General features: G+C 38.9%; 1 protein-coding gene across 2 annotated transcripts; it reads right to left on the bottom strand.

The window, feature by feature from the left end:
* Nucleotides 1-766: 766 nt before the first annotated feature.
* Nucleotides 767-25,266, bottom strand: noxa1 (NADPH oxidase activator 1). Of its 2 annotated transcripts, XM_067520848.1 has the most exons (17): nucleotides 25,108-25,172; nucleotides 24,794-24,932; nucleotides 24,045-24,219; nucleotides 20,843-20,925; nucleotides 19,959-20,067; nucleotides 18,236-18,370; nucleotides 17,665-17,772; nucleotides 16,662-16,721; nucleotides 12,501-12,538; nucleotides 12,224-12,362; nucleotides 11,376-11,444; nucleotides 11,040-11,127; nucleotides 7,724-7,830; nucleotides 7,010-7,170; nucleotides 6,754-6,862; nucleotides 1,228-1,351; nucleotides 767-1,065 (listed from the first exon to the last, which is right to left on the bottom strand). In XM_067520848.1, exons 2-17 carry the CDS (start codon nucleotides 24,811-24,813, stop codon nucleotides 959-961), a joined length of 1,632 nt encoding a protein of 543 aa, XP_067376949.1. In that variant the 5' UTR covers nucleotides 24,814-24,932; nucleotides 25,108-25,172; the 3' UTR covers nucleotides 767-958. The 2 variants fall into 2 exon arrangements, with proteins under 2 accessions (XP_067376949.1, XP_067376950.1); XM_067520849.1 differs by lacking the exon at nucleotides 24,794-24,932 and having other exon boundaries at nucleotides 25,108-25,266.
* Between the last annotated feature and the right edge of the window lie 835 nt (nucleotides 25,267-26,101).

Genomic DNA, 26,101 nt, shown 5'->3' with positions numbered 1-26,101 from the left:
TCTAAAATACTTCATAATACTATATCATCCCAATAGAGAACTTCAATCTCAGAATTTAGGCTTATGTGTGGTTTCCAGAATTTCCAAAGGAGCTTCAGCCATCAAACCCCTCTACAATGTAACTGGCTCCCAGTTCAGGTTCAAGAAGCAGATACCCTCTCTACTTTAAAGTCTAGGCTTAACACTTTCCTCTTTGATAAAGCTAATAGTTAGTTATACCTAACTATGGAACTATGGATCAACCCCCAATGCACTGAGCTACTTTGCTCTCTTTCCTCTCTCCTCTCCTCTTACACAACCTTTATTTGTCAACATTCGTCAACAACGCTTTGTCTTTTTTCTTTTCTCCCATAGTTGTCTTTATCCCTTTCTGTCTTCCTCTCTCTGTCCCTTCCTGCAGGTGTCCCTGGCTTTGGAGCTGATGGTGCACAGCTACTGGTCCTACCAACCAACAATGTTTTATTGCTTTTTGTTGCTCTTTTCTTTTCTCTCTCCACTATCCACTCACCCCAACTGGTCAAGGCAGATGCCTGCCCAACCTGAGCCTGGTTCTCCTGGAGCTTTCTTCCGTTAAAGGGAGTTTTTTCCTCTTCCCTGTTTATCCACTCCACTAGGGCTTCATTTGTTGGATTTTCTCTATATGTTTATAGTCTTGACTTTATTATGTAAAGTGCTTTAAGATGACTTATTGTTAATTGGTGTTAAATAAAGTTTAACTGATTTGAATAGAAAATCCCAGCAAGTGTAATACAACAATACTCTTCAGTACAATAAACATACTTTATAGCCACTATACAATCATTTTAGCGACACCATATGAGACGGAAACAGTTTTAAACCGTGGTAAAGTCAACATTGGTATACCCCAAAAGGTTTGGTTTTCTGAGCCTATAATCAGCCACTGTTAACAAGTTATTAGATTTTTTTTAAAGATGACTCCACAGCAACACACTAGCTATTATACATCGTAACTTGGCATGATGTTGTTATTCTCCCTGTAGGCAAAGCAGCTAGGAAAGATGCCAATATTTCCTGCACAGTGTCCCTCCAACCATTCCTCGTTAACTAGAAGAGATTGTGTAAAAGAGAAACACAAAAAGGCAGTGAGGCTCACATCTGAACAGTGGGTGAATCAGTGTGAGGACATTCCAGATAAAAGACATATTAAATTGTTTTCCAGTAGAATCACAAGGATTTTTCACCTGAGGCTGACCTGGAGGACCTTACCTTCACTTAGGATGTCAACAGTGTCTCCCTTGCTAAACTCCAGGTCCTCTGGGCCCTGAGCAGCATAGTCATAGAGTGCTACCATCTGGTAGAGGATGGTACGGTTCACCAGAGGGTCTTCTTTCTGAAGTGCAATACAGGTAAGTTAGGATACATACTCATTTGGCACAGGAAGGGATGCTGAACTGCATATTGCACTCACTAAACAGGAGGCCCCATCATTTTTTTTAGTTTTTTTGATTCTTCATTTGCCTATAGACTTTTGGGAGAACTAAATCTCAAACAAAGTCATATGTAATACTAATATTTAAATGTCAAGTTTTTACTGCTTTTTTATCAATAATAAAAAGATCAATGCCTTTCCACTTGTCCCTTCAGGGGTTGCCACAGCAGAACTTGTTCCACAAATTGATTTGGCTCGTGTTTTTATGCAGTACCACTTCCATTTTATCCAGGCTCGGGACTGGCACCAGTGTTGCCCTTGGTGGATGGGTGGGGACCTGGTGGGGTGGGATTTGAACCTGCTGCCTGCTGCATCCCAGCCACCAGGCCCTTGTATATTATCAGTAATGACCTCCATATTTAGGGCAATTAAATAAATTACAATAGTGTCACAGTTACTCTTTTTTGTAGTTTTGGTGTGCTATGCCACCACTCCTTTCATTAAATCTACAGCTCAGACCAAATTGCTAGACTAGAATCCTTACTTCTACTCTCAAAGTGCTGTGATACACAAAGGCATTGTCAAAGAACTAGTGGTAATGATGACCAACTGCTGCACTGACAAATGGCACTTAAATACAGAACAAAGGCAAGTGCATTTTGCACTTGAGTAAAAAGATAAAGTAGAAAACCTGGGATTGTGTACATATAAATTGTTTATGACTTCTAATTAAGGATCTCTCTGATAAGTTACAAATTGTACTGGTTTTGTTAATACTATTGTCTTTTCCCATGCACTGATTTGCTAAACTAAACTCATTGATTTTGGGTTGCTTTCCAATGTCAGTCACTGTGTAAGTGTAGTAGCCACAGCTGGCTGTGGAGGTTTTGCAGCCTGCAGCTCAGCTTTTAACAGAAATGATAGCCTTTCATAGTATTGCTATCCTGTCATATGAAGGTGATGAAGCACTTATGAAATATTTAAATTCCTTCTTGTCTCTACCGTAAGGACAAATCCTTACGGTACATGTCTACATGGCCACTGTGTGAGCGTTTTTGTCCCAAGTTAGGAGACAGCGAGAGGAGGTATGATAGGGTGAGTGAAGTTCAGTGTTAGATCTATGACAGCTGCCCACTTGTAGATCTTTTGGAGGTCAACCAACCTGGGGTGAGGGGATGGCAGATTTCAGTACCTTCTTGTCACAATTATTTTTTTATATTCCTTTCTGGGGTCGACTGTTGGACAGGAAGATTAAACGGTCATCCACCAATCCCGCAGATGTTTGTTTGATTTCTGGCTCCCCACTCAGGTCACATGTTGAGCAAGACACCCCTGTCCTTGAGGAAGACACTGAACCCCAAATTAGTTGCTCCCGGTGAGTGTTGGCCAGCTGCATAGTTCCCCAATCTGTGTGTGAGTGTGCGTCTGATTGTGAATGCGAATGGTTGAATAAGAAGGGATTTTGCTATGTTATTAGAAAGACGGGTTAATTTTTGAGGCTGCAAATGTTGCTTTATGATTGTAGTTGGCATGTTGCTGCAATTCTCACATGATGTGAATTCAGCAAAGGAGACCATTGCCTTTATACAGTCAAAGAAAAAGAGATTGGGGTCACTCTTTAAGATGGTGAACCCATAACTGGCCCTGCAATGATGGGGTAGCAGTAGACATGGAAGCTGAAAAGAAAAGCAATACTACCTTGCTTCACATTCACACAATCATACCTTGATGTGATGCGGTTTTTAGTTAACATCTGACAGGAAAACTTGTTTGTGATTATTAGAGAGGCAGAGAACAACAGCCACATCTCTCTGTGACCATAATACCAGTGGGCATGCATAGATTAGTTTGCATTTATTATCACAGTAAAAATAAACAGTAACAAATCATGCACGAAACTGCCATTAGTTATGTTCCATTTCATCGCAAAACAGAAAGATTTTGGTGTTGAGATACTGCTGGCTGACTCTGTCAATCCAAGCCAAGCCAACTTTATTTATAAAGCACTTTAAAAAACAGCAAAAACTGACCAAAGTGCATTTAACATGGTAAAGCCAAAATAAATACATATAAAGTAATAAAGGATAAAAAGAATGAAAATACAATAAAATAGTACAATCACCTACTCATACTGGGTCAAAAGCCAGGGAGAAAAAGTGAGTTTTCAGCTTCGATTTAAAAATAGACAGTGAGGAGGCCTGTCTAATTTTTTGAACGTTTTGAAACGTGCTGAAGAAACTTAAATAGTCAATAAGGCTTAAAAATTCCTTGGATATTGTTTTGTTTGGACAGTAGACATGCACATCAATCATACATATGCATGATTTTAGCCAAAAATTCACAAAATTCATTAAGAAAGTCCTTATTGTATTTGGGTGGACAATAGGTGGACGATAGCGCACAGCACAGGCTGAGAGTGACCCAGTTCAAACAAGTCAAGTTCAAAGCTGGAAAAAAAAGACGACAGAGATGGCTGGCTACATTTATATGCAGATTTATAAACAGTGGCTATTCCCTCCCCTCTTGGCCCAACGTATACGGGGAGTTAAAATAACCACAACCCCGCAATAAAAGTTCAGAAGTGCTGGACTCACTGACAGCCATGTCTCTGAAAATCAAAGAAAACAAAGAAAATCCAAACTTTCTGAGGTGAAGAAATCCTTAAGGATAAAAGTTTTGTTCGCTAGAGACCTAGCATTTACCAGGCTGAACCTGACAGGAGCTGGTGGCACCAGAGTGCTGATGGTCCGGGGGTCCCGCCAGAGAGGCCGCAGGTTCTCCAGATTTACCCCGTGGTGCCTGGGGCAAGAAGAACAGTGACTCCGGGGCTGGAACATGTCCTCCGGGCCAACGACAGGTACCAGCCAGGTATTGACAGGCTCAAATGAGCACCAGGAGGGGAAAAGGCGATGAACCACTCCAAGCTCATCCAACGAGTCCACCGGAAAGCACACTGAAAATTTCTTCAGCTTCACCAGCCTGCCGCTGTGTTTACCCCGGCAACGGTGGCGTTTCCGCCGTGGAGGTAGCACCGAAGCACGGCAAAGGTGAGAAGGTATCTCCGATAAGAAGGGGGGCAAAGAATTTTGACCATCATGCTCAAACTCAACAAAATTTCTCAGCGAGAATCGAAGCTCCAGGAGCGTATTGTGATCAGTAGAGCGTTGATATTTTGAGTGACAGTTGTCAAAAGCACAAACACAGAGAAAATTATAAGAGAAAGATGGCACCATCTTGGAATGACTGACCATTCAAATGCTAAATCCAAATACAAGATACTTGAATAGATATTTCCACAAGGCTCTGTGTTAGGACCAATACTTTTTACTTTCTCCTTTAGGCAACATTATTAGAAAACACTCCATAAATTTCCATTGCTATGCTGATGACACCCAGCTATATCTATCTATAGAAACAGATGAAAAAAATCAGTTAATCAAGCTTCAAGCCTACAAGACATAAAGGCCTGGATGTTCCACAATTTTTACTTCTAAACTCAGACAAAACTGAAGTCATAGTATTTGTGCCCAAAAATCGAAGAGACATGATGTCCAACCATATCTTTACTCTAGATGGCATAAGTCTGGCCTTCTACTGCAAGTTCTACTGCAAGGAACCTTGGAGTTATTTTTGACCAGGATTTGTCCTTTACCTCACATATAAAACAACTCTCTAGAACAGCCTTCTTCCACCTACGGAACATTGACAACATTAGGAGCATCCTGTCTCAAAGTGATGCCGAAAAACTGGTCCATGCATTTGTTACTTCTACGTTGGACTACTGTAATTCGCTACTTTCAGGATGCCCCAGTTACTCCCTAAAGAATCTGCAATTAATCCAAAATGCTGCAGCAAGAGAGCTGACTGGAATTAGCAAAACAGATCATATTTTGCCTTCAGCTTCTCTCCATTGGCTTCCCATTAAATTAAGAATAGAATTTAAAACCCTGCTCCTTACATATAAAGCTCTGAACGGTCAGCATCCATCATATATAGAAGACCTCATAGTACTATACCATTTCAGTAGACCACTTCAATCTCAGAATGCAGGCCTACTTGTAGCTCCCAGAATTTCCAAAGGTAGAATGGGAGGCAGAGCCTTTAGCTTTCAAGCTCCTCTCCTATCGAACCAGCTCCCAGTTCTGATTCAGGAAGCAGACACCCTCTCTACTTTTAAGTCTAGGCTCAAAACTTTCCTCTTTCATAAAGCTTATACTTAGTTATAGTTATGCTGCTATAGGCTTAGACTGCTGGGGGACCCCCTTCCTCTAGTCCCTCTCTCCTCTCCTCACCCCACAATTGTTCTGCTGGAGGTTTTTTCTGTTAAAGGGAGTTTTTCCTCTCCACCATTGCCTTGGGCTTGCTCAAGGGTAAATTGTTGGGTTCTCTCTATACATCTTTATAGTCTTGACTTTATTCTGTAAAGTGCCTTGAGATGACTTTGTTGTGAATTGGCGCTATATAAATAAAGTTGAATTGAATTGAATACATTCTGTTGAACTTTAGATTTCATTTCTTGAGCACTTTGTAAAATCATGATGGAATTAAATACAGTAGGTCCATATAATCACATCATAGTGCCAACTACTGACTTATCCTCTGCATGAGGTTAGTGTTTGAGCTCAGCCATGCTTGGCCTATTATGATGCGCAAATTCAGAAGGAGTGCAGGAAGTGACAAAGATAAAGAACAAGATGACAACATATACAACAAAGATATAAAAATAAAATCACCAAGGAACACCTTCTGAATGCTATAGACGTTCCATAGTGACTGTCCTTACTTTTTACCAGAGAGTGTTTTTTCATGGATTAATCCAAAAACATACATCCAAAAACACTGTAGTGCATCTAGACATTTTGACAATGTTTATAAAACGTAGGTTAACTCTCATTAAATCACACTGGACAGACTGTTCAGCTTTTGCACGTGTCTTCACCGGAAATAAAGCAAGAGGGAAAGATGAATGTGAATCTGCTCACTCTCGTAATGTGGGAAAGGTTCATGCCACTCAGCTAATTGTTCTGTTCCCTGACGGATGTGCTGGTACTTGATCTTCCCTTTTAGAGCCTTCTAAATATTTACACTGAACGTACACTGAAGGTTAGTGCCAACTTCTTACCAAACACTGATTTTGTACTGTGAATACAGCACAGGACGCAGTAAACAAACCTTGGGTAAGCAATGTTAAAGTGACATTAAGTAACTATTAATATAAACGTTCTAATTAGTGCTGATTTAAAAAATAGGGTTAAATAGGATTTAATCTGGCAACTGCATCACCTCTGGCACATCTCTGCACATGGCAACTGATGACAATTTCAACCCCAGATGCACATTTATTTGTGAGTTTAAATCCCCACCTGGCACCACAGAGTGGCTCTGCCAGCCTCAGCCACTTCTTGCACTGTGCGGCCTGGTTCCCCATCTCCACCCAGGGGTATCAGTACCTGGGAGCCATGCTGCTTATATCTGATGATAGACAAAAAGTAGTGAAGAGAGTGTCAGTCCTATACTTTTCATACTGTACCCACACAGGGAAAAGGATAAAGAAAAGTATATTTGCAACATTTGATTAAATTTAAGGTGACAGAAAAGGGTTGGAAGGCCTGCAGTTACCTGAGGCGCAGCTGAGATGCAGGCTGCCCAAACTTCTGTGCAATTTGTTTCTTCAATTCATAGTATGGCATGTCCACTGGGACAGACAAAGCCACAGTGTAGATGTAGTTGACCTTCACCACCAAAGAGCCTGCCTCTGCTTCCTGCATTGAGCTGGCATGCTGAGAACAAGCAGAAATTATTGAAAAGGTAATTCAAATAAAGTTTGTAATTAGATGTTAGTAATATAGTAATATTAGTGCTAACACTAACAACAGTGCTCCTTGTTCTTAATGATAATAGGTTTAAAATTTAGACATGATGACATTTCTAGATCTGCTTTGAAAATAAAACAAATCATCAAACAATCAGAAAACCATACAGCATTTTAATACAATATAAAAAAAGGTACATCCAACTGTGAGATAAATTTGGAACATTTTGAGAATAAAATCTTGCATACAGAGACAAAAAGATTAATAATAATCAAGTACTGAGTACCTCTCTTCTAAGCATAGTGACTTAATCAGGACGCATCAGCTTTCCCCCTGCTATGTTCAACCTTAGAACTTCTTCACAGGTCTACACAATTCTTCTATATTTAGATCAGTTGGAAAGATAAGAATTGTACGTGTATCTCAAATTGAATTTGTGAGAGATGATGATGTGAACTATGATGTGATTGCACCCTTCAGCTTGTACAGATGAATCTGGCTTTTCAGAGGGGAATATTACCTGCTCGCTGGCTGTGCTGGCTTTGTATTTAGGAGGCTCTGAAGCTGGCAATGATGTGTGGGTGGCAGAAGTGTAGGATGGAGGTGGAGTGTCTGAGGTAAAATGTACTGCAGGGAAAATAGCACAAATACATTCTCAGTACAAAGAGATATTGTGTTCTTACCGTCTGTTTAACAAAGCAAATACAATTCTAGGGTGAAACATTTAGAGCTATATTCAACTGAACCTAACATTGCATTAAACTCAAAATCTTTCTCTCAGCTTTCCTTGGCCCTCCATCTCCCTCATCTGTTACACTCTGCTAAAATCTGTTCAATCTGCTATGCTCCACCCAACGCGTCATGTAGTTGTTATAAAATTCCAATAAACAAAAATGCTCACTAATCTTATGCTTACTCAGAAACCTTTGAAGGAAATATATTTGCAGTGTTGCCACCGCTGGTCCGTGAGAAAGGAGTAAAAATACTTCTTCACATTAAGATATGTTTTGTAGTATATCTTAACTAAAAATAATATCCAAAATTTATATACAGTTATACATCCACTGGCCACTTCATTAGGTCCACCTGTACAATCTAGTCTAGCAGCTCTGCCATTATAATTTCTCAATTTTTAAGTTGGAACTGTCAAAAGGTTATAATTCTACTATCTGTTTGTTATTGAGGTGATAATGGGTGATGAAGTCATACTTAAGTGCATTATATTTAGAAGTGGTTGTGATGTTTTGTTTTAGAGTTTGGTAGATATCCCCCTCCCCAGTTCACTGTCTCCAGGTCCTGCTGGGATATCCTGAGGCATTCCCAGACCCGATAGAATAGAGATGTAGACAGTGAAGGTTTAACACTCACAACAAATGCAAATTTTGCTCAGGCTGCTTGTCATTTGTGCTGAACCTGGTCTGTAATCACAGTCTAACGTCTGTAGGTGGCACTCAGCTTATACTCAAGTGAGCACTGCACGACCTGCTGCTTATTACTGAAATGAAGAAACAAGAAAATTCATCAGGGTTTACAGTAAGTGTTTACCTGAATAAAACTAATAGAGAATTTAATGACAATTCAGCTATTTTATGTCATGTATTTTTTTTACCAACTACTGTAGGTAGACAATACTGTAAATTAACTTTATTTATAAGAGCTAACCTGGGAATTATGGTCATTTTTGGTGTTCATTTTTTTCACGTGTATGTATTTCTACATTTACCAAAGTGAAATGTGGAAAATGTGTATAAAACCAGATGGCGAATGTGTAGTGTACAGGACTACCATACCCGAGGCCCAAAAGATGAACTTGGTATTTATTTGTGCTCTTACTCAACCAAGAGCTGTGAGAGGGCAGCAAATTAACAACAATAAAACAGCACTGTTTTCTACTGTATGTCCCTACAAATTTGCAAAGCACCCTGTAGCTGTGTCCTTGTCATGTTTTGAGACAGTGTCTAAAGCAGATGTGTTTGAGGAGACCTGGAGGTGGATCTCCAGCTCTGTTCCAATTCAACGCTTTCTGACCTCTTCAGTAGCTCATCTTGGTTGATTGTTTGCTAATTATCTAACCATATGACTAAATTTACTCTATTCCCTCACAAGCCAAAGTGACAGCGGTGTCAATACAGAGTCTTTGCTCTAGTATTTTATTATAACACCTAATATAAATTAATATTAAACAAAATTGTGAATTCTTTCATTAAAAAAAAAGAAGAAAAAAAAAGCGGAACATATAGACTATTACAGCATGTCCAAATCTAACCCAAACTTTTATCTTCCAAAATTAATAACAACATTTCTAAATGCCATTACCATGAGCCAGCAATAAAAGACCAGTTGCTTGTTTACATCAGTAATCTGCTGAGATCACTTCTCTCTCACCTGGCAGAGCATTCAAACTCAATCTGGATCATATTTATAAATCTGAATAAAGTGAAAACATCATCTAAATAGGGATTAAAACTATATCAAAATGTAATATGCAGTGGTCCTGGAATAGAAATTACGACATGTTTGAGCATCAATCAAAGTCTCCGTTCTTCTGCTGAACTAGCTGTTCTCCCTGGTGGAAACACAAATGACACTGCACAAAATAAGGCCTAGTTACCATTTACACTTTTATTGCTCTCAAAAGACCAGTGCAGTAGGCTGTTGAGAACACCAATGGTAAATGATAAATGGTCTGCACTTACATAGTGTTTTTCTAGCTATTAGTACTCCAAGCACACTTGGCACTGCACTGCTCCCCATTCAACAATTTGCACTCACAATCACACACTGATGGGGGGGAGCTGCTGTGCAGCTGGCCTCCACTCCATGGTAGCAACAAAGTTGGGGTTCAGTGTATTGCTCAAGGATAATTCAACATGTGACCAGAGTGGGGTGTAGCAGCAAGTCAATTCTGTCGGGGGTTAGGGGCACTATCCCTGAACTACCTAAACGCCTAGCACAGATCTACTTTGTAGCAAAACACAGAGGACCTACACTTTGTATTGTGGGCAATGGTTGATGCGCAAGACAATAGAATTCACAATGAACCAATGAGCAAACAGTGTTTATATGTAGTGCTCATGGGAGTTGTAGCATCATCGTCACATTGCATTTATGTAAGAAAGCTTTTTTAGGTTGGTAGGTGTTAATTTAAGTGGGCCTTTCTCCAGATACAACACTGACTAAACACATAATATCCCATACATTCACGTTTATAAGACTAAAGTATTTTGTTTGGACTTTGTTGCTACACCGTGTTTAGATTTTTATTTGGCCATTTTTAATTTTATTATCTTTCCATTTGCAAGTAAGAGTCAAGAAGAAAAGTTTATAACATATTGTTTTGCACATATTTGTTAAAAAGTAAAATATATTGTGTTCTTGCCTAAAAGCAAATCCCTGTAATAAACAGTTAATCCATAATGGCTAATCTCATTTTTAAAAAGCAAAATATACCAATACTTATAACGTCTTTTGAAAAGACAATTTAGTATTCAGATTGTCTTACCCTGAATCAAACCTTTCGGTATCTCATATATATATATATATATATATATATATAATATTAGTATCAGCGCAGTACTTAAAAAATATAACACAATTTAAATTCTAACACAATTGTAAAACAATACTGCAGGAAGGTTAAAAAGTAGTAAAGATGAAGTTACAGTGTTAGACTGAAGATGACAAAGAAGAGAAGGCTCGCTGAAATAATCAGTTATAAAAGAAGCGCATGCTGAAACATATTGGAGGGAAGAGGAATGACACGTTTTCCTCCCCTGATACAAAAGTATTTTAGAAAGAGAGTAGAAAAGCCCAGCAGGATTGTGACAGATTATTACCCTGAGGGGGAACAGCAGGGCTGTGCTGGGATTGTGGACGAGCAGGTGGCTTAAGTTCCGGTGGAAGAGGGATCCCACTAGGAACTCTCTGTTAAAAAAGATAGGAAAATAAGGCCTAACTGTGGCAGTGATTTTTTAAAGAACATTTTCAGATATTCTTCCTTACAGTTTTGCTCCCTGGTCTTGAAAATGATTATCATTAATCTTATTTTAAGCAATCCATAAAGAGCTGCATTATAGCTCTAAACTGAAGTGTATCCCATAGCCTTAAGGTATCCTTTAAAAATTCCATTTAAAAAATTGTGTAACATACATAACATGTTTTATGGCAATTACATTATGCTTTAGGCCTTTAGATGTCTTGATATCTGCAGGTTCAAGCAAGGACATAGGCACAAGTCCTCTCTGAAAAACAAAAAGATTTAAACTCAAACACATGCACATACAGAATGACAAAAATACATACTTGTCATCAGAAAAACACAAATTTTAAGAGTCCTGTCCTGTAATAAATTACCTGTTGCTACAACAACCACACATACAACACATCTATTATGTATGACCCAACTTATCCACCTCTTACCCCCAGGTGCTGGATTGATTAATTCACTGTTTCGGCTGGCGGTTTTTGTATTGCATTTCCTAAATTAATTTCAGCTTAGCAAACGGGTAATCTTCAGTGAAATTGTGTTCAAGATTAGTCCAGCAGCATTAAAGCTACATGTTTATTTCAGGCAAAAGTAAAATATTTTTTGTTCTGTAGAAACACAATATTTGGTTTTGTTGTTTTAAATTGATTATAAATATTGCCTCATAATTGTAATAATATGTGCAGTAGTGGTGTTACGGCACACGGGGTCAACAAGGTCAGAAAATCTGTTTTTAATTTAACTAAGCTAACAATAAACATGTTGTCTGTCTGAAAGTCATTCGCAGTATTCTGATCACCACCTTTTTTGAAAATGCAGCAGCCTAAAATATTCAGCAGTTTTTGAAGTCCAAAGATCTCAGTCTATGCTATCTATAGTCCATCTACCAGATAAATGCAAACTGTTTGCTACTTCTTGTACAATTTTTCCTCCAATGTACATTTTATTACTATAAACATGCATATCCATTCATTATATGGTTCAGTTTTACACTGAATCATTTTTTCATTTGGCTCAGATTTTCTTTTTTCTCACCTGTCCATCATATATGACAGTTGCCATACCATCCCTGTCTTCTTTTCCAAACAAAAACACCATGGCCCCTCCTGGTACAGTCAGCTGTCTTGGACCCCTTGCTATGTAAGGTACCTCTACTCGCATGTATCGAGAATCCCTGACAGGTAGGTTAAAGGAAAAAAAACAAACAAACAGTGATACTGTACATCTGTAAGCATTGTTTTATTAGATTTTCTGATGGTAATAGTAACAACAACAATAATAATAATAATATATCTTTGTGGCTAATACTCACTGAGCTCCATCAACCTTGGGCTCATAGAATCCTGGTTTCTGTAGAAAAGACAGAGTAACAGTTGGCATGTTGGGTGATAGCACTGGGCCTTAGAAAAGAATACTGTCATATTTATGGCCTAAAACTGTGTTTATTTTTTCTCATGAGTGTTTCCAATCTAAATCATCAATCTCTTAAACAAATAATTTACATCAAGCTTTCCATTTAAGAATTATGAATATCCCTTGCTCATTAAGATCTGTAAAATCATTTTTCTTTAGCATAATTAGTGCCTATAAAATTGCCAATAACATTTTTATTTTTTAGGAAGGTTTCCTTCACAAAAATATCAAACAGGAATAATAGGCAGAATTTTCTAATGTGCAACTTTTATTTTCCTGCTGCACAAAAACATACCAAAACATAAAAGCCCTAATATCCGAAACATATTCTAAACAATTTGAAAACATTAAAAGAAAGCATTTTTAAATGACATGTCTTCAGAGCTGTGCTGCAAGGTTACCGAAATAAAAAGGGAATAGTTCAAGGTGTTTAAATGCATCTTTCTAGATTGCTCCAGAACTAGCCAGGCCAACAATAGCTGCGATTTTAGATTCCAGCCTACAGCAAGTCAAATTACGTGCAACAATGGGTGATTCTGGACCGAGACCCAAAGACACTGGAGCAATGAGAGAAAGGAAAGTCCTACTTAATTCCACAAATTTACAGCTACTGTGATAAAACATGCCAATAAAACTGAAGAAAAACTAAATTTACTATACTCAAAGATTTTTGTTTGCATACATCCTAACATGGAGAACATTCCACCATTGTTGCTGCTGAGAGTTTGAGGATTCTCTTTGTGCTGATCAGGCTATGCTGTGGTACTGGATGAATTATATGAATTATGAAGTCATCCATGTCCAGTAGTAAACAGACTTTCAGCTTCAGTATCTTTTCCTCTTTTCCTCTCACGATTATCCTCCCCCTTGGGATTTCTGCTTCCGTGATCTATGACAAGGAAGAAGCTGATTCGCTTACACTCTTCGCTTTCTCTCACACTATTTGCTCATAAGGTCAGGGGTGGAACTGGACCTCTCGTTACTGAGACCTGGAAATTTACGATTGTGATTGTGATTTTTTATTGTGATATGGGCCAGTTGGGCACCTTCTGCGATGAGCTTGACATGTTCTGCCGTAACCTCAGGTCTCTCAACCCGGACCAATTCTCTTCCCTGGTCTCTGCAACTATGCCCCCAACATGGGACCTCTCAACCCTCGATGCAGATGCAGCCACGAACAGCCTCTGCAATACACTTTCAATGTGTCTGGATAGTCTCTGCCCCATGTCTCCAAGTCCCTTAGCTTCTAATTCGTGGCTCACCGAATGGATCCGTGAGCAATTTACCACGCTCAGGAGTGCTCAGAGGAAGTGGCGCAAATCCAAGACTCCATCTGCTCTTGCTGAGTATCAGGATCTGCTTGGATCTTTTTCTCATAGTGTCACCAAGGCAAAGACTGAATACTACCAGGAAAAGCTCAGCAACACCACGGACACCAAAAAGCTGTTCTCCACCTTCAAATCACTCATCTACCCACCTCCACCTCTGCCATCTACCTCTCACTGCCAACGACTTTGCCAGCTTCTTTACTAATAAGGTTGCAGCCATCAGCTCACAGTTCTGTCCTCCAGATGATGACATCCTGCTAACTTCTCTAACCTTCTGACCACCTGCTCTCTGGATCCGATCACTTCCACTCTCCTTCAAGTAATGCCAGCTATTACATAAATCATCAACGCATCTCTTAAATCATCAACACATCTCAACAGGCATTTTTCTGACCTCATTCAAGCAGGCCCAGATTACCCCGCTGCTGAAGAAGCGTTGTCTTAACCCCTCCCTTGTGGAGAATTACCAACCTGTATCTCTTCTTCAATTTCTGGCCAAGACAAGTTCAATGAACCCATCAGACTTTCTTTCCAAGAACAACTTCTTCGAAGTCAACCAGTCTGGCTTCAAGAGGGGTCACTCCACAGAAATGGCATTCCTGAGTGTCATGGAATCTCTTCGAGCTGCAAAAGCCGCAGGTCAGTGTTCCGTCTTAATCCTACTCGACCTATTTGCAGCCTCTGAACCATCAGATCCTCTTGTCCACACACTCTGACTTGGGCATCTCTGGATCAGCTCTAGCCTGGCTTAGGGCTTTACATATCGGGACGAACCTTCAAAGTATCCTGGCATTGGAATGTTCTATCAACCACTCGCATGGCCTTTCCTATCACTGCTATGCTGATAACACACAGCTATTCCTGTCCTTTCCACCGGACAACTCCACTGTCTCATCAAGCAATCTCTGCAAAATCATCATGACCTTTCAATCTCTGCCTGGATGAGAGACATCTTCAGCTCAACCTCTCCAAGACCAAAGTCCTTGTCTTCCCAGCCAGACCTTCGACACAACACAACAACTGCATCAACATTGGATCTACAGTGATTGTCCCCACTAAGTCGACCGGAAATCTGGGGCTCATCATCGACGACCAACTGAGCATTAAGGAACACATATCATAAGTCTCTAGGGCATGCAGATTTGCCCACTACAACATCTGTAAAATCAGACCCTACCTCAATGAATATACAACCCAGCTCATTGTACAGGCACTATCTCGCCTTGATTACTGCAATGCTCTGGTAATGGGGTTACCGGTATGCACAATCAAACCCTTGCAGGTTATCCAAATTGTGGCAGCACACCTCATATTTAATTAGCCAAAAAGACTCATGTCACATCTGATCTCTACACTGGCTTCCTGTAGCAACTCGCATTAGGTTCAAAGCTTTATCTCTGCCAACAGGGTGATCACTTCAACAGCTCCTGCTTATCTCAACTCCCTCATTCAGGTCTACAATCCCTCCCATCCGCTGCGGTGTGCCAACGAATGACGTTTGGTGGTCCCAGCACCGCACAGAAGCTGCAAACTAAACCACTGCATACCAAACTGCACGCTCAGCAAACTCACTCCCACCATTCAAAATACTGCTGAAAACAGATGTCTTCTGCACATTGAAATGCACTTAAATCTAAAAAAACCCAAAACAAAACAAAAAACGTTTCTGTTCTTTCTTGCACTTGCATCTCGTTAAATTTAAACACTTTTCTGATAGGACTTTGCTTTTACATTTTCTCCTCGACTTGGATTTTTGCTTGCCTTGTACCTCACTTGTTAGTTGCTTTGCTTTTGCTTTTTTCGTTAAACTTTCCTTTTTTATTTGGTGCCTAACCACAACCTAACCCAACCCTGATGCTTTTGTGTCCAACCCTAACTAAAATGCTCTTTGTGCATTTTAAATCCTGCCTTCTTGACTGTATAAAGAGAAAAACAGCTCTATTTGAGTGTTTTTGTTATGTTTTTTTGATGACCAAAGGGGTGCAATTTCAACTAAAGTTTCAACATGGTAGCAACATTTCAAAAAATTAAATTTGGAAAAAAAGTTGGAGGACTTGTTGCAAGTCACTAGTCCATCAAACTCCATATTTACTGCTTAATCTTCAGAATTTTATTAACAAAATATGGTGTAATCATGCCAGTTTATTGATCAGTGTAAAATTCACAAGCTAACCATCAATACATAAAGTAGTTCAAAACATAATTATTAGATTTTCATTAATAGATGTATTATTGAACTTTAAAACAACATGAGCTCAATCAAATAACCTTCACTGTTAGCAACTGCAACATTATAGTGATGAACACATGAATCTTCAGTAATCATAATCCAATAATATTTTTTTTATTAACCTGTATAAGGAGTACTTTTACTAGACCTAGACGTTTTTGTGAGCTAAAACTTTTGTACTTTTACTCTATTAACATTCTTATTTCAGATTTGATCCTGCAAATATATGTACTGTAAATAAATCAAGTTTGATATAACATTTTAACTCAAGATAGATTCAGATGAAGCCAGGATAAATGTGTTTTCTGCCTGTGAAGAAAGGGTTTAGGCATGCAACATGATCTGGCCTACCTGTGAATTTGTTCTTATTCAAATGAAAAACTGGGGAATGCCAGCAATTTCTTACATTGCTCATGCATCCTACTAAAGAATGAATCTATATAAGTGATTCTTGCACGAGGCCCAGTATCTTCATTCATAAGGACACAGTGGTTTAACTTACCTGCAGCCTCAGAGGTTCAAAGCCTCCAAAGTCATCATTAGGAATCATGGAGGAAATCACCTACAAAAAGAGCATCATCACAAACCAAAAACAATACTGCTGCATTTCTGATTTACAAATAAAATTACAAAGTGTTAGACAGTCCCTGTGTAGAATACAACTAATAAGTCATTTGTATAGCCAGGGACAAACAACCAACATGCAGTAAGAGTATTACCACAGCGTGATGTGTAGTAGCTGTATTGTATATAGCACCTTTCAATTTTACACAGCAATGTTTGCCAGGAGGTGGTTGGGTTTGATAGATTGGTCATCAAAGCAGATAACTTTCCCATAGGAGATGGGAATTCAGTCCAGTGTTGAACAATTATTTTTTCCTTTGTTTTAACAAGTTAGTGGTTTGAGTCATGTCACATGTCATTCTGGCAAAGCAGTAAACTGCAAAACCACAACATTTTACCAAACCTAAGCTTAACTAACACTGATGTCTGTGTGCTTAACCCCAACCAAACCCCTATGTTTGCACAATTGTAATCAGTTATCATCAAAAATTTAAATATTTTAGATAGTTAGATAGTGTGGCTCTTACAGCAATACATAATAAAATGGACTTTAGAAGTCTTTATTTTTAGGGACACAAAAATGTGTTGCCAGTTACCTTAAAGTAACTAAAGTGGGGTTCAGTGTCTTGCTCAAGGACACTTTGACATGTAACCAGAGGAGCCAGGGATCGAAAGAACAACACTGAGGTTGGTGGACTGCTGTGAAATAGCAGGTTTTTGTGTTTGATTTATATGCATTTTCCCAAACCTGCTCTCCCCCCTGTACAACCCAAACAACAGAAATATACTCTATGTATGTATGTATGTATGTATCTATGTAACACTCTAACCTTACCTTACCATTTTTATTTTGCTTTTAGGCAATTATAAGTTTGTAACAAATAAAATTCAAGCTTTTACTATACACTCATGACACTACATTCACCATGGTGACACTTTACCTTTGCTTTGCCCAGAAAATCTCTTTGCTGCAACTGCTCCACATCCTGTTTCCTGGGACGAAAGACCACACCCTCAGGCACCAATAGAGGAGCCAGGTTCCCCTCCCTCTGTTTTCAAAATTAAGATAAAGTGTTCTCTTTAATGCTTTATTTTTGTGTATATATACGTACACTCACTGGCCATTTTTTAGGTACACCTACACAATCTAATGCAATCCAATACAGCAGCTCTGACATTATTTTCTCAGTCAGAAAGGTGATAATTCCACTCTGTTTAGTATTCAGGTCCAAGTGGGTAGTGGATTTGTAATGGAACTCATTATAACAAGAGGTTACAGGTTACCCTATTTAAAATGAATGAGGTGACCAAAACATTAGGCCAAACATTGTGGCCAAATAGAACCCACCAAATGATTTGGTGTTTTCCATTAGGCTAAAAAAGCTTTAAAGAGGTGACGACAGTAGTGAGGACAGACACCAAACCTTCCTGCAAAATCATCATGACCTTTCTGCCATCAAATAAACTCTGTTTCATATCATTTTGAGGCCCACTGAAAGATGTGATACCTACCTGAACATTGTTCAAAGCCATCTCTATGTTTCCTCCTCGACAGCCTCCTCTATCCTGAGAGGCTGACAGCAGAACCTCCTTTGCCCGCTCCCACTGGCCCATCCGAGAGTACACAGCAGCTGCATTATGTAACACCTAGGGGACACATTACAATGCTACATCTCAGCACCATCCTACTAATATTCATTTCAAATCCTTTATAAATAGTTTCATTTACCATATCATTATTTATTACAACAAGCTATGTTTGGGGCCAGTACAATGATTGTTTATCCAAACATACTTTCTGATTTATTACAAAAACCTCCCCATGCAATAAAATCTTAAGACACTAGTGCTACCAACAAATACTAAATATAAACAAAAGCTAAAAACCAGCATCAATATAGAGTTTACCCCATTATTTATCAGGATCTTTTTAGTGGATGGTTCTGTTGGATCTGTGATTTCAAGAGCCAGAGACTTCTACCAATTATCTACATTTTCCAACTTGTAGAATAACATTGTCAGAGGAATATAGCAGGATTTATTATTTAACCTTTTTTAGTTAGACTTTGCCAGTGTGCCATTGTGATTTGACTAGTTGTTGTATAATTTCTAAAATGCTGTTCGGTTGAATGGGTTTCCTGTGATGACTGGAAAACAAAGATTGCTTTTATCAGTGATGGACAAAAGACACAGCAGCTGTTCTGTAAGTTCAAGTTCCTGTTGCATAGCTTAAGAGATCAATTCAATTTAACTTTCTTTATATAGCGCCAATTCACAACAAAATCATCTCAAGGCATTTTACATTATAAAGTCAAGACTATACGGATGTGTAGAGAAAAACCAAGATATCCCGCTTTAGCAAGCCATATGGAACAGTTGAGAGGAAAACTCCCTTTAACAGAAAAAACCTTCAACAGACCCATGCTCAGGGTGGGGGCCATTTGCCTTGACTGGTTGGGGTGAAGGTTTTAAGTCTACTACAGAGGGTGTCTGCTTCCCAAATCTGAACTGGGAGCTGGTTCCGTAGGAGTGGAGCTTGATAGCTAAAGGCTCTGCCTCACATTCTATCTTTGATAATTCTAGAAACCACAAGTAGGCCTGCATTCTGAGATAGAAGTGATCTATTGGGATGATATTGTACTATGAGATCTTTTAGATAAGATGGAGCTTGACTGTTAAGAGCTTTATATGTAAGGAGGAGGGTTTTAAATTCTATTCTAGATTTAATTGGAAGCCAATGGAGAGAAGCTAATGAAGGTGATATCAGTGATATAGGACCTTAATGTATAAAAAGTGCCTCAAAAATGCCTCATTATAATGCCAAAACGGCACTATTATCAGAGGTTCCAAAATGTGCAATGTAGTGTAATCTTAGCCTCCGTAAGTTAGACTGTTTTAGTTTAGTTTAGTTTCATAACAGTTTTGTGTGAATGATTGTGTTCACAACTTTCTATCAGGCCACTGTGATGATTCACCCCCCAACCCCCCCCCCCCCCCCTTTTTTTAAACAGCACATCAAAAACAGTGCCAGTCAAAAACAAAACAATCAAGGGTAAATATAGGGTCCAGCATGTGTAGAAGGATGTTTCCTGTAGCGTATTTTCTGTCATGTACTGCCTCCCTTGCCTGACTCTCTCGACTTGTTAATGTGAAAAGAGCTTGAGGGAATGGAAAGTCACCAAGGGGTAGAAAAAATATGTACGTGTGTGTGTTTGTTTGATGCTGAATGTCAGACCTGCCAACTGTAGAGTTTGAATCGTAATCCTAACTGTCTGTAGTCAATGACTGTGTTTTCTCTCATATGCTTCTGTGCCCAGATACAGTCTGACAGAGCCTCTTCTAACCTGGTGAGAGAGTACCACAGACAAGAAACACAGAGATATAGAGTAATGGATGCCAAAAGATTATTTTAAAAACAAAAATGTAGCACTCTTAACAACAGAAATTCTATACAATATCCAAAGAATAAAATCCTATTATGTGGATTTACATATTGTTATGTATAACAACAATTTCTTCATTACGTGTGGTACCTTCCTGGAGTCTCAGGTGGTCTCCTGGCAACTTTATAGCAATGAGAAATCTCCGCCAAGAAATATAACTATACTATACTATACTCTCTTTTAGATTTAACAACTTCAGACCCACTGGTCATTAGATTGTGTTGTATTTGGACAAAGCTAGGTTTGGCGTTTTCTCATCTTTTAGTCTTGATGCTAGGATGCCTGTGGAACAATAGCTTCACATTTACAGAACACATACTAGAGTGGATCAATCTTATCAAGCAATCAGAATGGAAATTTTAACTTTCCAAAAGTGCCCTGAGTGTATGTATGTGTGCAGCAGTCCATGGTACAACAGTAACATTTACTGTTGTACCATGGAAATAGGTATGGAACCTACCTATTAGTAGGTTTCTACCAATAGGTAGAAAAGGGCTATATAAAAATGCAGACCCTTTACCATTTACCTTCCATGGCAATTATAACATAACATCAAAGCTGATTTTCCCTTCATTACCTAAGCTTATTCGGGTCAGTTAGATATCAAGATCATTAAATTCTAAAACATAGTGCCCTAATGGTATTAATAATCTTGAAAAAGGTGGCTGCCTCCTACCTGCCAAGCTCCATCATCACTGTTGCCCTTTGGAAGAAGCCAACAGCAAGGCGTTCATCCTTGGCAATACTGAGGTCTAAGGCCTGGTCATCACACAGGAGAGAAAGACAAACAGAAGCATTAAAATATTCTTCTCTTTATAGTGTAGGATTCATCAGTTATCATATCCAGACTAATGGAAGAAGCCATTTTTCCTTGAGAAAGCTGTGACATCCATCCATCAACCTATTGTCTTAACTGCTTATCTTATTCAGGGTCAAATTCTTAAAGTCCAAACATACTGCAAAAGAAACCGGTCACTCTTCAAATTAGTCTTTAAGATACAAATAGGAATATTAGATCCCAACAGTTTACGTGAGTGCGAACTCGGTTTACTTACAAAGTTACAAAATAATCCGTCTGAGGTGAATGGTAGTAAATCTGGTGTTACATGATCTAAAGGGAGACCTGCCATATTTTTACAATTCAATTCAACTTTATTTATGTAGCGCCAATTCACAACAAAGTCATCTCCAGGCACTTTACAGAATAAATTCAGACTATAAAGATGTATGGAGAGAACCAAACAATTCCCCCTTGAGCAAGGCCTAGGCAAAAGTGGAGAGGAAAAACTCCCTTTAACAGAAGAAACCTCCAGCAAAACCAGGCTCAGGGTGGGCCGCAATGTGCCTTGACCAATTGGGGTGAGTGGAAAGTGAAGAGAGAAAAGAAAAAGAGCAACAAATGCAAAAACAAAACATCGCGCAGGTTGGTAGGACCAGTAGCTGCACACTGGAAAACACACAGAGTTAAAGTCATACAGTGGTGACAATTGTGAGGTGAGAGGAGAAGAGAGAGCCTATAGCAGCATAACTATAAGTATTAGCTTTATCAAAGAGGAAGGTCTTAAGCATAGACTTAAAAGTACAGAGGGTGTCTGCTTCCTGAATCTGAACTGGGAGCTGGTTCGTCAGGAAAGAAGCTTGATAGCTAAAGGCTCTGCTTCGCATTCTACCTTTATAAATTCTGGGAACCACAAGTAGGCCTGCATTCTGAGATCGAAGTGGTCTACTAGGATGATATAGTGCTATGAGGTCTTCTATATATGATGGAGCCTGACCATTCAGAGCTTTATCGGTAAGAAGCAGGGTTTTAAATTCTATTCTAAATTTAATGGGAAGCCAATTAAGAGAAGCTAGTGAAGGTGAAATTTGATCCCTCTTGCTAGTTCCAGTTAGCACTCTTGCTGCAGCATTTTGGATTAGTTGCAGGCTCTTTAGGGAGTTACTGGGGCATCCTGAAAGTAGGGAACTACAGTAGTCCAACCTAGAAGTAACAAATGCATGGACTAGTTTTTCAGCATCACTTTGAGACAGGATGCTCCTAATGTTGTCAATGTTCCGTAGGTGGAAGAAGGCTGTTCTTGGGATTTGTTTTATATGTGAGGTAAAGGACAAATCCTGGTCAAAAATAACTCCAAGGTTCCTTGCAGTAGTACTGGAGGCCAGACTTATGCAATCTAGAGTAACGATATGGTTAGACATCATATTTCTGAGATTTTTACACCCAAATATTCTGACTTTAGTTTTGTCTGAGCTTAGAAGAAAAGAATTGTGGGACGTCCAGGCCTTTTCTGTCTTGCAGGCATCCTTTAAGCTTGATTAACAGATTTTTTAAATCTGTCTCCATAGATAGATATAGCTGGGTATCATCAGCATAGCAATGGAAATTTCTATATATGTATATATGTGTATACATATATATATATATATATATATATATATATATATATATATATATATATATATGTGTGTGTGTGTGTGTGTGTGTGTGTGTGTGTGTGTGTGTGTGTATATATATATACACACACACACACAGTAAAATGTATTGGTCCTACCTTTTTTTTTTTTACACTGACTGGGATAGCTGACTTGATAATTTAGCCTAATAGAATGTCCTTTTACAGTTTTATCATTATTCTATTGTGATCCAAAGTATTGTGTTTGGAATTATTTTTCTTTCTTTCAATTCTTTCTTTGAACACTCCTTTCAGGGTCAGTGGTTCGATCCCTGGTCCCGCCTATATGTCAAAGTGTCTCTGGGCAAGACACTGAACCCCTAACAGCCCATTCCCATCCCCAGCTGTGCAGTGCTAGTCCAAACCCAGTAGAAAGTCAGGACGGGCATCTGGCGTAAAACTGTGCCAAATGAACATATAGACAGTGATCCGCTGTGGCGACCATCACGGGATAAGCCAAAAGGACAAAAAAAAAATCCAGGCTGTTTTCAGGCTGTTCCACCACAAACATGCATCATCAAATTGGTTAAGTCCCATCTTAACTTGTTCCACGCCACTTCATTTTTTTAATACTTCTGGGATCCGTTATTTTATGCATGCAAGCGCAACTTGCACTGGGAGTTTTTAAGCTATTTTCCGCATTAGCACTGTTTATCCATAGAACTAATTTACTTAACTTCCTATTTCATTACACCAGCTGCACCAACTCAACACTTTTGAGTGAACATGTTATCTCTGCTCTGACTTTTACTTTAATTCTCCATTTCCGATCAGTTTTATTAACCATTCACAGACCTTGCAGTTCATCTTATACGATTAATAAATCAACCAAGGTGACTCTCAGGCTTGGCGTGCTCTCGTTTTATTGTTTCCTTTACTCACATGCGGCTGTCTATTGACTTTTAGCTGATCATTGTGTCATCAGACCAATTTACCTTAATTCTAGAGAAGAGCTTCTTCTTTAGAGCTATGATTCCCGCTGACCTGAACTCTTACATTATGTTGTGAGCTGTACTTCACCATAATTTTCATGTACGACCTTTATGGGGCTCCACCTCTTGACTCACACATGTATACTGTAAGTCCACAACACTAAATTCGGATTATTTACTTACTTTAACACACACAAACAAACATGACATCAAATAGTGAAATATAACTTGAATAATAACGCGAGATCTATGACTGTGACCGTGCTCCATTTCCCACCTGCTTCATACCTAAGAAAAAGTCCAACCTCCATCATCTCCTCCAGATGATCAGCATGATTTTAAAACTATGCGAACCAAAATAATATAATAGGTAGATTGCTTAGTAATTCATATGTTAAAGGAAATTTTTTGTAATTTTTCAGTAAGATATAGTTTCAATTACTTCAAAGTATTGACAGGAATTCCAGGTTCGTTATCCAGACATCACACTGACCTTCAGGGCTAGATCCAGCTGTCCCAGGACCAGGTGAACAGAGGCAGCATTAAATAAAGTGCGAGATGTAGGTTCACTGATCTGCTCCAGTTTGGCCAGGGCTCCTTGCCAGTCTTTGGCATCTACAGCCTTCACTGACTCATCCCACAAATGCAGTAACTCAGTGTAAAGCATGCTAAAGGTAAGAGAGAGGAGAGCAAAATAAAGAATAACTGACATAAATATTCAACAGAGGAGGTTGTTCTTTGCTTTTGGTATTGTTAGTACTAGACGGTGAAAATATTTTCATTTTATGTTCTTGACTATTTAATGCTCTTGAATTGAAGGGTACAGTTGGTAGGTGATCAGCACTATCTCTCCTCCCCATTTTGTTTTCCTCCTGTCTCTTTATGCCTGTGCCTTAATCGGCCTCACTCAGCGCACCTGTGGGCTTCCCGAATTACTCCCCATTAACCCGCTCTTCTTGGTCAGATCGTCTTCCTGTTTCTCCCGAGTAACAAGTCGCTGTTTTGACCTAAGTACTCTGAACTGTGATTATCTCTCGTTATTTGCTCTTGTGTGTTTCTTTATCATTTTTAGTTGTTACTTTCATTCTTCCTGGGTTCCTGCTGGCATTACCTGCTCACCCTGGTGATGCTGCAGCGCAACTATGCCTCTTCTTGACTAGTAAGCAACGTGTTACCCTTAGAAATATTTTGTGTCTTTATTGCAACTTGCCCTGTCTGTTATCCTTCCTCCGATTACCCTACCTTTCCCTGGTCACCTCCATCACGCACCCCTACTCTGAGGTGCCATCACTGTTTGTTCCATCTGTTCCTTATGCCCATAAATAAACGATTTCCTTCCTACTCCTTCGTTGTTCTTCTCATTTCTGGGTCCTACAAATCCCTGCCTCATAGTAGGGAGATAACACAGAAAATTTCAGTTAAAAATTACCTATTCATTTTAAGCAATTGCATAATTATAAAATCATGGTTAGCTGTAAATTATACGAGGAAACACACTAGACAATTTGTTTGCATTTCATTTCAAGTGAGCAAAGATTATAATCCTATCAACTGACCTTAAGTTCCTGAATGAGAGGCCGGTGAATGTTCAGTCTGTCTAGCTCCTGCCTTGGTGACTTCTGTCCTTCTCCCCGGCAGTGAAGTGAGAGTATAAAACCAGTGTCTCCACCCTGTTGCTACAAGGAAGTACTCTATCCACATTCCCCAGCTCTGGAATTCACCTGTCTGTGTCACATGGATTAAATACCAAGAAGCACATGAGGGTCAAGTTTATCTTGTATGACTTTTACAAGGACATTTATTGTATTATTTATTGTAATCATTCAAACAAACAACTGTTTGATTAATAATTATACAACGTAGTAAATGGTAAAAAGCAGAAAAGCAACCTTACTGTGACTACAGTTTGATTTCTTTTTGTCTGACTGTGGTAAAAATGTAAAAACAGTATATTCTAATTAGGTAACCTAGTTAACTTATTTCTGGGTTTACATTATAGAGGGTATTTAATGTGACCTTTGTTCTCAGTTAACAAGGAAGATTTGTTTTCCTGGCTTCTTTCAGAAAAAGAAGTTGGAAAAAATCACTGCTGCTTTTAAGAAGTCTCTTACACATGAGATAGATTCTGGGTCAACCTGTTTCAAAGGTTGTCCTTTGTTGTTGTAGTACTGTGCTACAGCTGCAGTATAGCCCCACCCACCACAGATTAGTGAAGCACAGCACGACTACCTGTGGTGCAATAACTAATCAAATTCAAGCAGTAAATATACAAGGAAGCAGTAAATATACAATAGTTCTTTTTCAACGAACAATATGAACCTCATTTTAAAAATTAAAGGTCATTATACTAAATAGCACCAGCCAAAGTAAGATGGTAGAATTTGACTAATTTTAATTGTATTGATTATATGCATGTTTGTTTTATATATATTAATTGTAAATGTAATTTTTTTTCAAATGTCCAGTTGCCATGTTCTCAGAACAAATCATTCACACATTCTTTTGTTTTTATGTTTTTTAATGCTGGATGCCCTTTCTGAAACAGCCCTT

This window comes from Channa argus, chromosome 11 (genome assembly GCF_033026475.1).
Source record: "Channa argus isolate prfri chromosome 11, Channa argus male v1.0, whole genome shotgun sequence".
NCBI lineage: Eukaryota > Metazoa > Chordata > Actinopteri > Anabantiformes > Channidae > Channa > Channa argus.
This window is presented reverse-complemented; position numbering and strand designations above follow the sequence as displayed.

Coding starts and splice junctions, on each gene's coding strand:
- noxa1 (XM_067520848.1), bottom strand. CDS start 24,813: ATGGAGGTGACCAGGGAAAG. Junction 20,926..24,044: donor AGCTGGATCTAGCCCTGAAG/GTCAGTGTGATG, acceptor TGTGATGACCAG/GCCTTAGACCTCAGTATTGC. Junction 17,773..18,235: donor TGGCTTTGAACAATGTTCAG/GTAGGTATCACA, acceptor TTTTGAAAACAG/AGGGAGGGGAACCTGGCTCC.